General features: G+C 29.8%; 1 protein-coding gene across 1 annotated transcript; it reads left to right on the top strand.

Annotated features, from left to right (window-relative positions):
- Positions 1–7,335: 7,335 nt before the first annotated feature.
- On the top strand, positions 7,336–8,992 carry LOC117932389 (protein DMR6-LIKE OXYGENASE 1-like). The gene is made up of 4 exons (XM_034853634.1): positions 7,336–7,650; positions 7,728–7,975; positions 8,073–8,394; positions 8,490–8,992. The coding sequence occupies exons 1-4, from the start codon at positions 7,429–7,431 to the stop codon at positions 8,730–8,732; spliced, it is 1,035 nt and encodes a 344-aa protein (XP_034709525.1). The 5' UTR covers positions 7,336–7,428; the 3' UTR covers positions 8,733–8,992.
- Positions 8,993–17,253: the final 8,261 nt, after the last annotated feature.

Raw genomic sequence — 17,253 nt, 5'->3', positions numbered from 1 at the left:
AGATAATAAGAGATTTATGAAAATTATCCATAAAAAATACATACAGTATATATATAAAAAGAAGACAGGGAATGAATGATACATAATCCGATTAAATCTCATGATTTGGGGCATAAATATTAGGAAGGATGAAACATGAAATTTAGGATGCATTTAGAGTAAAGTTAAATTAAGTTCTATTTAGATTTAGATTTAAGCAAAAAAAAAAAATCATTACATCCGCCTCTATACACAATAAGATGATACACACAATATACTAATTTAAAAACTCAAATTTAAAAAAAAAAAAAAAAAAAAAACTCTAGCAAACTAATAACAAGACTATAATATTAAGAATTGAAAACACTTATAACATTCCCATAACCATTTTCACACCCAACATAAATTTTTGATAATTTGTATATCTAGAAAATAAACAATGAAAATAATAAAGACAAGCATGACTATTAAAAAAAGAATAATCATTTAAAAATAAACTCATATATGTTGAAGTATTTTTTTTTTAAATTTTTGATTAACTTAATCCACTTCTCTTAAGTGTCGGTTAAATACATGTAGTCCTTGTTGATTTGAAATTTCATCGAATACCATCTTTATTCTTTTTATTTGTTATTTTCATTTACCTCTTTAGTCACTTAAAATAAGATTGATATTTGATGAAATTTTAAATCAACGAAGATCAAGTGCATTTAGTTAAAACTTCAGAGGAAGTAAAAGAAAATTAATTTTTTTTTAATTGATGAAGAAATTTCTAAGCATTATGAAGAATTTTTTTTTATTTACTCCAAGTTGTAGCATGTTGTAATTTTGAGTTATTTTATGAGTTGATCAAACCAAATGATTTATATCCAAATCAAAATCGAGTTATTACCGATTAACTCCCAAATTTAGGTCAAAATCATGATTGAGACAAACATGATTAGATCAAGATATGTTGGTCCCAATTGATACTTTAATGTGTTGATCTCGATCGATACTTTGAACCTTATCTTTGTGTGCCCATGTGTGCCCATGTTTTAGTCACATGATCTATATCTAAGTCGGTCTCGATTACTCGATCCTATGGCTTCTTCACTAAAGAGAAGAGGACCTTGTAAGTTGTAACTAGCCCAACCCAAACCTGTTGGGGCCCAAGTGACGAACCAAAACCCCACGGCCACCCCACTCGTCTTCCCTTATTGGCGGGCTTTATTCCCCACCTCATGTCCAAATGGAACATCTGGCCTGTATGCATCATTCACACAATCATTTTGATTGGTCATTTATGGCTTAAACACTATCCTCCACTTGTTCAAAAAAATTTGGCCTGCCAAAAAGTTTGGTGCACTTGGGCCATTGTACTCCCTATTTTTTTTTTTCCAAGCCCTACGTGCTTCCAAATTGCTCTCAATTGTAAGCTATTACAGCTCCGAGGCATCATTCACTTCATGGTTCAGATATGGTTGGAAGAAAAAATCTCACTTGGGTTAATCAGTAGACTGTGGTAGGCAAGTGTGAAGAAAGGAGAAGATTTGGCCCGTGAGTTATAATGCTTCCAAACCAGTCATATCCCAGGGGAACATAGCCGTGTACGACGATAAGGATCATGTACAACTGGCGCGTGTTTAGTGTGCGTTTGAAAGTACCATATTCTAAGTGTAAAAAATATTTTTGAAAAAAAAGGTGTTTAATAAAAATTTAAAAATAAATTTAATAAATTAAAAAATTAATTATAGTATATTCTAAAAAAACACGGTAAATGTCTAAACAATGTTTCTAAATAAAATATTTGAAATAAAAATATTTTAAATAAAAATACTTTCAAATGTATTAAGTTATTGAACATATGGTTGGTAAAATTTAAAAAACATTTTTAAATGTTAAAAAATTAATTATAAAATGGTTTTTCAAAAACACTTTTAAAAAATTATAAGAACTCGTATAATAGTGATTTTAAGAAGCGTTTTTTTTATTTATTTTTAATACTTGAAAAATTTTATCATTTAAGTATTAGAAATATTAAAAATATTTTTTAGAACCACTCTCTAACGTACTCTAAATGAATGTTCATTGAAGAATTAATTAATAAATGATTTTCTTAAAAATATTTAAAAAAAAAACATTTTTACTAAAAGTATTTTACATAGAAACACTACTAAGCATGTTCAAGGTGTTTTCTTTGAGAGTGCTATTTGAAGGATGGACTATCAAGTGTTTTTCCAATAAATACTACAAAAGATTTTTTTTAATTCTTTAAAAGTGCTTTCCAAATTTTGATAAATACTTTATTTTTCTTTTAAAATATTTTTTTTATATTAAAAGTATGTTTTCTTCAAAAACATTTTTATTAAAAGTATTTTAAATAGAAACATTACTGCGAACATTAGAAGCGTTTTTCTTTAAGAGTGTTAGAGTGCGTTTGACAATAATTCTAGAAAACGTTTTTAGCATTTCTAATACTTGAACGATAACATTTTTCAAGTATAAAAAAAAAAAATACTAAAAACACTTTTTAAAATCACTATTAAATGCACTCTTAGAATGTGTTTGACAGTGATTTTGAGAATTGTTTTAAACATTTTTAATGATTGAAAAATAAATATTTTCAAGTGTTAGAAAAACTAAAAACATTTCTAAGAATTATTGTCAAACGCACTCTTATTCGGAGAATGAATTATCTAGTGCTTCTCCAATAAATACTATAAATAATTTTTCAATTTTTTAAAATGTGGGAGTTGAACCTTATGACAAATATGTTAAGGAACATAAATAAAGATCCATTTATATTTATAAGAGAAAAAGAAATACTTAAAAAAAATATAAATTAAAAACAAAAGTATATACCTCCTCATAACTAGAATGTATATAACCTTATTTTGGTTTAGTATGATATGGCTATGCTACTGAGAGTAACACTTTTTCTTTTTCTAACAACAATAAAAAATCTTTGACGCTTAGTTTCACCCGAGCTTCATCTTGGTATTGGATAGATCATTTAGGTTCGAACTATATTTTCTATATATTTTCCCCAATTCCATTGCTAGTACAGGCTTCACGCAATCGATCAAATCAACATTTCATAAGAATCTTTCAATTAATCAAAATGGTTCATTATTAGATCATGGTATTTAATTCACCAAATACATTATTATAATTTCTAAATTTTGACAAAGTACTTTATTTTTCTTCAAAAATGTTATTTATATTAAAAGTATATTTTCTAATAATACTATCAAACAAAATCCTACATCACTTTGATGAAATCCACCACCAAAACAATCGAACTGAATTTAAGTTTTGAAAGAAAAAAAACAAAAAAAACAAAAAATCAAAATTTAAGTAGTTAGATATAATTGAATTTATATCCATTGATTATTAAGAACAAAACCAAGAACAGGATATTCACTAACAAATTTAGCTAGGGTTTAGAAGGGGCACATAACCCCCTGAAAAATAAAAAATTTATCTTTTACAAAGCAACCGACAAGTTAAATATTGCTTTTTTGGCTCACATTTGCCCCCTAAAAGCCCTCCTCCTCTATTTCTAGCGCCGTCCCTGCCAATACTACAACTTCGGAGCCCATAACAGGATGTCATACTGAACCAAGGCTCCAAAAGAATAACCTTGCAAACTACATTTGTTTATAACAAATTTAAGTTACATTTTCAATAGTATGACTATCCTCATAAGACTTGTGCTAAGAAATACAACCACGCTATTAGAGAGATGATTTCAAATTTGGCTGCGTAAAACAAGTATTTGTCATCAGAAAACAAAACTTTGAATCACAAAAGTTTTAAGCCTTGATTTTGTAGTTTCAATTTCGAGTTTTGGGTCAAAATGACCAATTTTTTATCTGACCACTTTTTGAAACTTATGTTCAAATTGGTCTCTTTGGTGCCACGTAGAAGCTGTGTCATTAAAAAATAATTTTTTTTCGTCATTTTAGTTAAAGCCGCAATTCCAACTGAGGTTTTAGTTAATTTTTGTTTAAATTTAAAATTTAATTAAAAATTATTAAATTAAAATTTATAATTGAAATTTAAAAAATATACTTAAATAATAAATTCTTTATATTTAAATTTAAAAATCTAGTATTACTTCAACAAACATAAATTGATAAATAGAAGATATTATAAATGAATTTTTTTATTTATTAATAAATTAATAATCTTAAAATAATAAACTTATATAACATATAAAATTGTATAATTAATTTATTTAAGATATTTAATTTGTTATTTTTTAAGATATTAATTTATTTATATTATGATAAATTTATCTTTATCGAAATAATAATATATTTTTAAGCGGTAGTTGATAACTGAGATTTCAATTATAATTTTTTTACTTTCAAATTTAATTAAAAACTATTAAATTATAATTTATAATTGAAATTTAAAAAATATACTTAAATAATAAATTATTTATATTTAAACTTAAGAATCTAGTATTAGTTCAACAAACATAAATTAATAAATAGAAGATATTATAAATTAATGTTTTATTTATTAATAAATTAATAATCTTAAAATAATAAACTTATATAACATATAAATAATGTATAAAATTATATAATTTATTAATTTAAAATATTTAATTTGTTTTTTTTTTAAATATTAATTTATTTGTATTATGACAAATTTATTTTATCGAAATAATAATATACTTTTAAGCCGTAGTTGTCATATATAGATTTTTTTACAAAATTAGTTAATGAAATTAATTACAAAAAGTCTACTACAAAATGTAATTTTTAATAATTTAATTAAAGTCACAAAAAATATCCACTAAACATTAATATAGTGGAAAATAAACATATATAATCTCACATACCTCCATAAGGAGAGAACCTATGTGTAACTAGATTTTTAAATTTAAATATAAATAATTTATTATTTAAGTATTTTTTTTTTATATTTCAATCATAAATTGTAATTTAATAATTTTTAATTAAATTTTAAATTAAAAAAATTAACTAAAACCTTAGTTGACAATTACAGTTTTAGTTCAAAAATAAAGTCACAGTTGTCAACTGCGGCTTTAATTAAAATGACAACTTTTTTTTTTTTAATGATATGGTGCTTACGTGATATCAAATAGACCCATTTGAACATAAATTTTAAAAAGTGGTTAGATGTTACTAATCTGTGTGCCATTTTGACCCAAAACTCTTCAATTCGAAAAATATATCAAGGATTCACGGCCGGACTTGCGGGCAGAATCTCAGGATGTGATTAGGCCTTTGAATATATGTCCTTTCACGTCACCTTCATAGTGCAATTTGACAGATGGGAGCAAGAATTTCAAAAGATGATGAGCCCTTTCAAAATTTGAAATCAATTTTACGGGAAGATCGGAGATATGCCTTCCTCCCCTTTCAAACTTTGTACCCGGCCCTTTCCCACGTGGCTTTTGGGACTATGTAGGAATCGGTTCACTCTTCTTTGCTATATCTCGATTTCGTGGTTGGATTAGCCAGCTGCCAGTCAAATATTCTTTTACTATGACATTTTATAGATTCAAGCATCAATTAGCGATGATGATGAAGCATGAATCAGCCAATGATGGTTTTAGTTCCATGACTTGAAAGAGGTTGAATACATATTTCTATGTAAGGAAAATGATATGTTACCACACCCAACTTATACCTTAGATATTTAAGTGTATGATTTGTTAGGTATATAATAATGTTGATTCTTGAAAATTGGACTGTCGAAAAATAATTTTGAGATGAGTATGTAAGAGGGGAAATAATTAGGTTTTGCTATAAGCCTAGAGATGAGTTGTCAAGGCTCCATATGGGTGTATATAAGATGGGTTAAGCCTAAAACAAATATGACCTCGAACACGTAAAAAGGATTAGTTTGACCTTGTTAATAATCAATTGGTTTTCAAATAAGATAATTATGTCCTCAATTCTAATAAGCGGCATGAGAATTAGTTTATGGGTTTAAATCAAAAGAGACCTCATATTGGAAGAGAGACTGTTAGGTATATAACAATACTTCGGATGATTAAGTTTGAAGGTTTCAAGTTGGAAAAGATTTATATCGGAAGAGGAATTGGTAGATATGCAACACTGGTCTGAATGATTATACTAAGAGGGAGAAATGTGTAAACTGAATTAAAATAAAAGGAAATGAAATTCAAGCATGAGAAATAAGGTCTAGATACATAATAATAAGACTATTTATAAAATAATATGAGCTCTTTGGGTATGTGACTATTTCTTATTAGATGATATTTTTTTATAGGATATAATATATATACCAGTAAACTATTTTTAATATGTGTCCTTTTGTTACCGTGGACATACCTTTAATATAAAGATTAATTGATTAAAATTGATGAAAATATTTTAAATTTATAAAACTAATTTTTCATATTTTTCAATTTGAAGAGTAAGTCATTTTTTATATAAATATTTTTTAATATTTATCGATGTATTTAAAAATAATGATTATTTTTATAATAAATAAAGGTTGAAGGTACTTTTAACGCAAATAAGTATTTTTTAGATTAAAAAAATGTAACGATATTGTCCGTTTTTTGCCCAAAGGGGCCTTCACGGCTTTAAAACACATCTACTTGGTTAAGAGGAATCTCTACATATATAGCGCCATGAACTTTTTCCCCTATCCGATGTGGGACACTACAAATACCCCCATGCAGACACAACGTCCTTGTTGTGTCCCATGGGATTGTGGGATCAAATAGATGAACACCCTTACAACACCAAACAAATCCCACACCGAGGTTGGGGATTGGTTCTGATACCATTTATAACGACTCGCACTCAATCATGTAGATATTCTTCGTTTTGGGTACAAGAGAGCCCTCATGATTTTAAAACATGTTTTCTTGATTAAGATGAGTCTCTACATATATAGCGTCACGAACTTTTTCGCTTCTTCACGACACATCACAAAAAAAGGTGAAAGGATTACGTTTTCGATATGGAAAGATTTCATCCTTATCCCTTGATATAATATGTTAGGGATCCCGACTCCATGCTGTCGCCTAGATTGACAAAGGGCAGTCTAGAAAAGTGACACCACTTGCGTGACGAAGGAGGCATGACATCACTACTCATGATATCATGACTATTCATGAAAATTTCGTAAGCCATGATGTTTAAGCAACACGACAAACTTTGAAACAAGGACTTAATCAGGAGCTTCAGTTAGACTCTATTTCATTTTAATTTACTTTATTATCATTATTTTTGGAAGCATTTACCTCATATGAACCCGTAGCATTGATGACAAAGGACTAAATTGCTTACATATATATAGCTGATATATAGTCGATGAGCTACCAAATAAATCCGTCCTTATCTCGTGTGCTGAATTAATTACCACCCACAACCCACTGCCTCCATAAATTTATGGGCTCTTCCTCCTGAACAGGCCATCCCTCAGTACAAAGACATTTCTTGGGTAGCCATGGCCAATGCAAAGCTTCTGTTGTCTGACCTTGCATCCAGTATAGACTGTGTTCCTTCAAGATATGTTCGACCCGTGAACGACCGCCCAAACCTTGATGAGGTTCAGTCCTCACTGGATGGCTCCATTCCCCTCATCGACCTCCAAGACCTCCATGGTCCTAGCCGCTCCCATGTTATCAAGCAGATAGCTGAAGCCTGCCAGATTGATGGTTTTTTTCGGGTACATGTCGATATCTGTATTACTCTTGTATCTCTCCTTTCTTTGACATGATTCTTCTTGTTTTTGTTTCTCTCAAGGTCAAGAACCATGGAATACCAGAGAGTGTGATCCATGGCATGTTGAGCATAACAAAGGAGTTTTTCCATTTGCCGGAAAGTGAAAGGTTGAAGAACTACTCCGATGACCCTTTGAAGACTATGAGACTCTCTACTAGTTTCAATGTGAAAACCGAGCAGGTGTCCAACTGGAGAGATTTCCTGAGACTCTATTGCTACCCTTTAGAGGATTACATTCAGGAATGGCCCTCCAACCCTCCATCTTTCAGGTATAACTTAATTTTCTAGCAGAGATGTGTAGTTATTGTAATTAGTATATGTACAAGTACTGATAAGATTCTTATGTGGCCTTGTGGCCTTGCACAGAGAAGTTGTGGCCGAGTATTGCAAGGAGGCTAGAAAATTAGCATTACTACTGCTTGAAGCAATATCCGAAAGCTTAGGACTAGAGAGGAACCACATAGATAAGGCGCTGGGAAGGCACAGCCAGCAGATGGCCCTCAACTACTACCCACCTTGTCCTCAACCAGAGCTGACGTTTGGCTTACCTGGCCATGCTGATCCTAATGCCCTCACAATCCTCCTTCAAGACGATGTGCCCGGTTTGCAGGTGCTCAAAGATGGAAAATGGGTGGCCATCCACCCTATTCCAAATACTTTCATTGTCAACATTGGTGATCAAATCCAGGTGATGGAGACAAAAGTATTAACAAGACAATGTCACATTCTGATATTACAGATCAACAATATCTGATTAATGATTAATCCACTGGATGTTTGCAGGTACTTAGCAATGATTGCTACAAGAGTGCGGTCCATAGGGCCGTGGTGAACTGCCAGAAGGAGAGGATCTCCATTCCAACCTTTTATTGCCCATCACCAGATGCAGTTATAGGACCAGCTCCGGGACTGGTCGACCATGGTCATCCTGCCCTTTACAGGAAATTTACATACAGTGAGTACTTTGGGAAATTCTGGAACAGGGGCCTTGCTACTCAATCCTGCTTGGACATGTTCAAGACGTAGCCATTTTATCTGTAGCTTGGGAGTAATTGTAACAAGAACAACAACAAACTCCATAAATTCGACAGATTCGTCCATGAAATTGTCATATATGAAGCATTAATATATGACTTGTTTATTATTGTATATTTGGTGGGTCATGACTCATGAGTAGTTGACAGACCCAGATAAACAGATATTCAAGTATACTATTTAGTCTATTTACAGTGCTTAATGGCATGGACCACTCAGTCTGATCATGACTTGAGGGTGGGCGTGAATCACCCTGCTTGCACATGAGGTTGGTTTTGATTCCTTGTCTGCAAAACTGTAAAAAATTTGGTGACCAGTCTAAAGCCCAGATTCATAGAGGTAAGTGGGCATGTGATTTAGACTTTTAGTGGTTGAATATTAAGGGGAACCGATTTGAAAATGAAAGGTTACTGCAGTATGATAATTGGGCTAGGAAAAGCGTGCAGAAAAAGTTAAAATATTTGATTTTTTTATTTAATTAAAAATAATTTATTGATACTAATCAATATAATTAAATTAAATTTATATTAATTATATTAATTGATATTAATAAAGTTTTTTTAATTATATTGATTGATATTAATAGATTATTTTTTATAATAAAAAAAGTTAAATAATAAAGTTCTTTTAATTATATTAATTGATATTAATAAATTATTTTTAATTAAATAAAAAAAGTTAAATATTTTAATTTTTTTATTATAAAAAACTAACATCATTAGAAAATGATATATTATCACATAAAACATGTAACTAAACTTATATACCATTAAATAAATGTACAATAAAATTAAATACATATACAAAATAATAAAAAGATATGTATATTATAAAATATCATATCTTATTGGATATGATATACATATCCTAAAATATTATTTATAATGAGATATGATATTTTTGAATATTATATTTAATAATCATGGTATTGTAAAGTAGTATATGTAATGAAATATGTTATGTTTATATTAAATTTATAAAATAAATTAAAAAATAAAATGAAATATATATTATTTTTCAATATTCGATATTTATTTAAAATAAAAATTATATTGCATTCCAATATTTGTTGTTAAAAAATATAAAATTTATCTTACATTTAACAATATTCATGATTAAAATATTTTAAAATTTATAAATAAAAAATATTTCTATATATGTTATTCATTATTATTTTATAAACATTTTTAGTTCTTCTTTGTTGACCACAAATTTAATTTTAATCAAAAAATTTATATTAAAAAATTGATAAAAATAAATAAATTTATATATATAACTTAATATTACTATAAAAAGGACAATTAATATATATCATCATTTATTATTCCATATATGATTGAAAATAGGATACGATAAGTGATAAGATAACTTATCTTATCTTAATACCAATTATACATAGAATAAAATATATTATCTTTTTCTTTATCCTATCTTATCTATACAATCAACCAAATTATACATAGAATAAAATATATTAACTTTTCCTTTATCCTATCTTATCTATACAATTAACCAAATATAACTTAAAGGATTTGACTAGGAATGATAATAGGATGAACTTTGTTTTTTTGAAACTCACCAAATATAACTTAAAAGATTTGATTAGGGATGACAATAGGATGAACTTTGTTTTTTTGAAACTCACTCCACCGTCTCTAATGAGATGAGTTTAAAATTAAAATAAATGGGTTAGGACGAGTTTATTTTTTTTCTTATTTTTTTAAGCTAGGAGAAAAACAAAAAGTTTCTCTATATTCATCCCTTAATGTCAATCCATCTTCATCCACACCCAACTCGTCTCTACTATGCTATAATTAGTATCCATTTTTACTCTTAACAACCTTGAAGATGCAAAAATTCTTTTATGAGTAATTAAACTTTTATTCGTTTGTTTGGTGGATATTGAAGGGGATTTGGCAAAGGAGGACTTGCCCTTTTCTTGGTTAGGAAGAGTTTGGTGGATATTGAAGGGGATTTGGCGAAGGAGAAGGACTTGCCCTTCTCTTGGTTGAGAGGAGTTATTTATAAGCTTCTTGATTATGAAACTTTCAAGAAACTGCTTTCTTTTCTTTCTTTTTTTCTTTCTTTTGCAGACTTTTTAGATTTTGGTAGAGTGAAAGTCCGCTGGAATGACATGTGACTTCCCATTGTTCTCATCTTGCAGCAACCTTTATGCATTTTATGTAAGCCTTTTCAAGTGTGGGGTTTTCCTTGAGCTACTTGAAGATGGTTCGATTTGGAGGTGGAACTCTCTTCCTGCTTTAGGAGATTTGTAGGCTTTTATAGGCTTCTTGTGTTGTCTAGTTGCAGAGACTTTTTAGAGGCTATCAAATTTTATAGGGGCTTTTCTAGACATTACCGACTAGAGGACAAACTCATGATGTTTGTCAAGATTAGGTAAATTAGTCATGTTGAGTGAAATGGCTAAAAGGCAGTGCTTTGAGATGCCCTTCTTCTTCTCTCCTTCAACCTTTTTAAATACTTTTAACAAAACTAATAATAATAATTATAATTATAATTATAATTATTATGACATCATAATTTGCAAACCAAGTATGACCAAATTAACTCAAACTATTCAAAAGATAAGTTATAACCATAAGTATTGAAGAGGCCTAATGGAGATATATGAATGTTTTGTAGTTAGGAATGACAATGGGTTTTTTCGAGTTACCGTCCAACTCCATCTCTAATGGGAAGGATTTGAGATAAATATAATCAGGTTTTGAGGCTAATTTGGAAAATTTTTAAAAATTCAGGGAAAGTTTGAGTATAATTTGTCCTGCCATTTCTCGATTATATATAATTTTAAATAAAAAATTATTTTAATTGATTTTTTTATTCAATTTTCAACTTTTTTTAACATAGATAAAATATTACTTTTTATAAAAATAAAATAAATATTTATAATATTTTTTATTTATAAATTATATTTATTTTTAATATTTCCTTTTGAAAAAAGGAAAAAAAAAATTAAACGGGTATGAAAATTTCCTATACCCCTTACCTTACTTGTTTAATTATTTTTTTGGATGGAGATAGGAATAGACACAAATAAATGGTACGGGCTTGGGATAAGAGTGACCCATCACAAACCATTTAACTATTAATTAGTACATTTTTTTAAAAAAAGAAAAATTTAATAAATTGAGTCATATCCTAACCTTTTCAATTAGATGTGCTACCATTCAAGGGTTGAATTAGTCAAAATGAATATTGTTACAAATTTAATGATCAAAATATCATTTTTGGATTGGAAAATATATTGATGGATGGAAATTTTTACAAAATAAAAAAAAACATAAAAGTTGATTAAAAATATAAAAGTTTTGGATAAGAATTTAATATATAACAAAATAATTAATAACACATATTAAATTATATTTTTATTTATTTTTTTAAAAAATAGTTACTATGCAATGGTATTATTATTAGACAATAAAAGAATGTACAATGATTTCAATATCAAGAAAGGTAGTTTGTATGATCAAATATAAATATTTTAATTTCTTTTAATAATTTATTATTATCTTTGTGTTATATTCAAAATTTTACATAAATGCATTTATGTGATATTCTTGAATTATAAATATTTTATGAAAATACTGAAAATATCTTGTTGTCATCCTAAGTTATAATGCCCACAATAGTCTACCACACAACAATAATTGCCAAGAAGATCCCAGACGTCTACTGAGGTCTGGAGAATCTCAAATAGATGGTTGATGTTGGTGGTGGTCTACCACACAACTATAATCACCAAGAAGATCCTAAACTCTTATGCTATGTTTGGTTCCAGAAAATTTGAAGGAAAATGCAAGGGAAAGAAAATACAAAGGAAAAATAGAGGGAAAGAAAAAGTGAAGGAAAATAAAAAAATAGATTAAAAGTTGATAAATTATTTTTTTTGTTACTCCAAACTCATTTTATTTATTTGAACTCATCAATATAAAGAATAAATAATTTAAAAATACATAAGTTTTTAATTAGTTTTAATCATATTTGATTTTCTTTGATATTTTTCATAGGACAATCAAATATAAAAAAATCATTTTTCTTTACATTTTTTTTCTTTCCTTAGTATTTTTCGGGAACCAAACATAACCTTAGGGTTTTGAAATCTCAGACAGGTGGTTGATGTTGGTGGTGGTCTAAGGAGTGACCCTTAGCATAGTCACATCCAAATACCCCACCTTAAAGCCATTAATTTCGGCCTGCATCATGTTACACAACATGCCCCACCCTACCTTGGTATATATCTCTAATTCTCAAATAATTTTATTAGAAAAACGGTTTGGTTCAATTTTGAATTCTGGTGGAAATGGAAGAATCCAATTTTGTTGCAGGTGTGGAACATGTTGCAGGAGATATGCCTGAAGGTGTTCCAACAGGAGGTGCCAAGAGTTCCTTGAAGGTGGGTTGCTTAATTAGTCTTTCATTGATACTAGAAATGTTATTTAGTTTTAGAAAATTTGAGAGAAAATGTAAAAAGAAAAAAAAGAAAAAAAAAAAATACAAGTCGATTTTTTTTTAAATTAATAAATGATTTTCATATACAATTATAAATTCATTTTATGTAGTTTAATTCAACTATATAAATATTAAATAATTTAAAAATACCTAAAATTTTAACTAATTTTAATTATATATATATATATATATATATATATATATATATATATATTCATATTTTTCATTTAAAAAACAAAATTATTGTCCATAACATTTTGTTTTCTTCCCTATTTTCTAACCAAACATAACCTAAATCCACCAACTGGTCTAATTGCTAGGCAGAACGTTGACATGTTTTTTCAGAAACACTATAAGTAAGGATGAAAATATTGGTAATCACGGATATATCGGTAACTTGATTTTACAGATATATCAGAGAAATATCGAACAGATATTTTGGAAAAAAAAATTTAGTAGGCCAAAAATTGATCAAAACTCATGGAAATGTAAGAAAAACCTCATAGCAATGTAATTAGAAGTATAATAAACATTTTAAAGTTGCTTTGTTGAAGAATTTGATATATGTATGATATGATTTGCGATATTAGATGTAATTATATCATGTCAGTTGATAAGAAATGTGAATTTTGTAATTGTACACTCATTATGAAGCTTCATGAAAGACTTGATTTCATTAAATATCAATAATTTGTACATATTACATTGTAATGACCCTTTAGTACAAAATGAGGATCGATGTGGTTCAATGGAATTGGTAAATGAAGGAACCTCGTCTTGTTGTTGGAGACAATATTGGTACCAACTCATTGAGCCTTGATAATATTGGTTAAAAATTCTAACATGCCATGCATATATCTCTTAACATTTGTGCATCAGAAGGGTAGCTTGACATACCATACTCTTCATTAGTTGAACTTGAAGGTTGACCATAACCCATCCTTATAATGTTAGCCTCATTTGAGGAGTCACTAAATTGAGTTCATATACTCATATATTTAAAACTCCCTGAAAGTAATTCCTCGTTATATGGAGTCATAGTCCGTTCTCTTCCTCTGTAGTGCTTCCCAATAGCTCCTATGACTGTACCAGCTCTTCTAGAGCCACGATCTTCATCTTGTGTGCAGGGCGTGAAATCATTTTCACAAGTGAATTGACTCATTGGATATTGACTTTGTTGGCGTTCCCCACTATCTCCTCTTGCTTTATCATCCCTATCATCAGTTCCACATCTTAAACCATCGTAACTATAAGTAAAAGTACCGGCAACACTAAGTCTACTACTTTGGCTAGCACTTGTGGAGTCAACCTCTTGGTAGGAATCCAATGCCCTTTGAAATGAATCCTTAGTATTTTTGCTAAAACTTTCACTGTGAACTTATTTGGACCACATGTTCAACATCAACTCCAAATTCTCGAGCATGAGCGGCAATTCGGGGATCAGGATTACCAACTTCATCATCCAAGTGTATAGGTTTGACCCATTGGAATAACTGATTATTTTCTTCTTCACCCACCTTGGCTGAAATGTCTAGAAGATCAAGGTAATCTTTCTCAACAACTCGATCATTTTCTACCTCCATATCGCATAACTTTAGTTTCATATTATAGTAACAAAAAACTAATTGCTCCAGTTGGGCGTAAGCCAAACGATTTCATTGCTTTGTGTGGATGAGAGCAAACGTGCTCCAATTTCTCTCACAAGCAGAAGATGATTCAGTTTGTGAGAGAACTTTAATGACCAAGTTCCTCAATATAGGTGTTTGGTTCCCATACATGAACCACCATTCAACTGCAAGGGAATTCATAATTATATAAATCCTTATGTGATGAATTTATAATAATGAAAATCAAATTTTTTTTTTCTATTAAGAAATGGTACTCACCGAGTACCATGGTTGACCTTGATGTAATTGTCTCTTAATCACCTAATCCTCTCTTTCCATCTCGAAAAAGCACAAGCTATGTATTCAATATTTAATTTGTTAATATCATATTTGTTAGTAAACGTTCAAATAAAATGATGAATGAAATTATTCTTTGATTAGACCGAGTAAAATAAGAGTTTCTTATTTACCTCATTTCCAAATTGACCAATCGATTCAGCATTTGGGTCTAATTTAGTAAATACACCATGGACTGCTTGAATTAAATCTGGATCACTACCAACTCCAAGCTTATATTGAAACCTTGGATTCAAGAAGTATGCTACAATAAAATTATGTAGATTTAGTATTGTGTAAGAGAAAATGAAATAAAATCAAAGTAACAATTGATGAAAATTAAGTACCTGCTACATGAAGTGGATGTTTTAATGTTTTTTCCCAATGATCTTTGATAATTTTAAAGATCCAATTGCCAACTTGTTGATGAATGAGATTCTCTTTCATCACTTGCATAAGCTTGTGCAGAAACGACATTGTGGGAACAACTTCTAAATCCATGATTCGAAGCACCACGAATAGTGGCTCAAAGTATGAAACAACACGTGTCACTTTATCCTAATACTGATGGTCAAACATTAGTTTCTCCATATCTCATCCAATGTTTGTCCGATTGAGCTTGTGTTGTGTCCATTCATCACTCATAAACAATTTCTTCAAATCAGACCTTTTTTTAAGAAGACTTTCAAGAGCAATATAATTTGTAGCAAACCTTGTAGCTCTCGGTCAAACAATGTCTCCACCATAGTACTTTCTCATTTCTGCAAGTAACCAACCATGATTGTAAATGAAGTTGGTTATCTTGCGGCCATTACGTATCACATCTGCAATATTAGGTATTTTCCCGATGTCTTCAAACATTAGGTTGATGCAGTGTGCTGCACATGGGGTCCAATATAAGTTAACCTTCTTCATCAACACCTTCCTTGCTTTCACTAACACCGACCCGTTATCTGTGACAATTTGGACCACATTATCTACCCCGACTTCTTTGATAACATTCTTCAATAGCTTGTATATGTATTTATGGTGTTTGATATTGTTCAATGCATTGACTAACTTAAAGAACACCGTACTCCCTTTTGAATAGACCATGAAATTAATTATACTTAATCTCGTGGGCCTTGTCTATCCATTTAACATTATGGTGCAGTCATATGTCTTCCATTTCTCTTTTTGTTGGTTCATATAAGCTTCCATATTTTTGTACTCCATTTCGAAATACTTATTCTTTATTTCATATGGAGATGGAGGTTCAATTCCCATTCCTATAAATCATATGTAAGAAATATTTGAAACATGACACAAAAGACTAAACCTACTCAAGGTATGAAACAATATAAAATTTGAGAACTTAGAAATTACCTGCTTGTTGTGCACAAATAATAATATTCTTGAAGTGGTGAGAGTTTGCTTTATTGGGTGCGATGCTATCATAAATGAAGAATTTGCTTATTAAGCGTCTTATCGTTTCTTTAATTGAACCACCCTTTAATATATTTTTAATATTTTTTTTTTGTTTTGCTATAGAAGACTTGTAGAAGAAGGGTGCAATAGGTGGTGATGGGTTTGAATGTCGTGTACTTTGAGATTTCCGCATTGTCGGCGCACCACTAGGGAATGACAACTCCCCTGTTTTATGCTTGCTTCCCACAACAGTTTCATATTGTTGTCGTTCCCATTTTGTTGCCTTAGATGCACGAGCCACTTCTCGATAACCATCCCGCTTATCTGGGTGCATATCTACTGGATACATATACACTTCTTCATCTTCATCATCATCCTCGTCTATGACATGCGTATGCCTAGCCCCTATAGTGCCATGTAATTAGGCCCAAATCTCTTCAATATGTGCAGTTTTCTTTGCTTTTGCTTTTTTTTTTTTTCATGTAACATCTTTCGTATCTCTTTTTCACTTCGAGTGGCATTGTAGGACACTTTTTGGTGTTGTTATTCAGGTCTCTATGCGCTAAATGATACTTGAATTGACTAATGCCTCCACTCTTCATCAACGGTCCACAAAAATTACAAATTGTCTTATTTCGGTTCCCCTCTATTGGTGAACAATCCTTCCAAGTTAGATCTCGGTTGAACATGCC

This window comes from Vitis riparia, chromosome 15 (assembly GCF_004353265.1).
Source record: "Vitis riparia cultivar Riparia Gloire de Montpellier isolate 1030 chromosome 15, EGFV_Vit.rip_1.0, whole genome shotgun sequence".
In the NCBI taxonomy this organism is placed as follows: Eukaryota; Viridiplantae; Streptophyta; class Magnoliopsida; order Vitales; family Vitaceae; genus Vitis; species Vitis riparia.
Note: the sequence above shows the minus strand (reverse complement) of the source record. Positions and strands in the feature narration are given on the sequence as shown.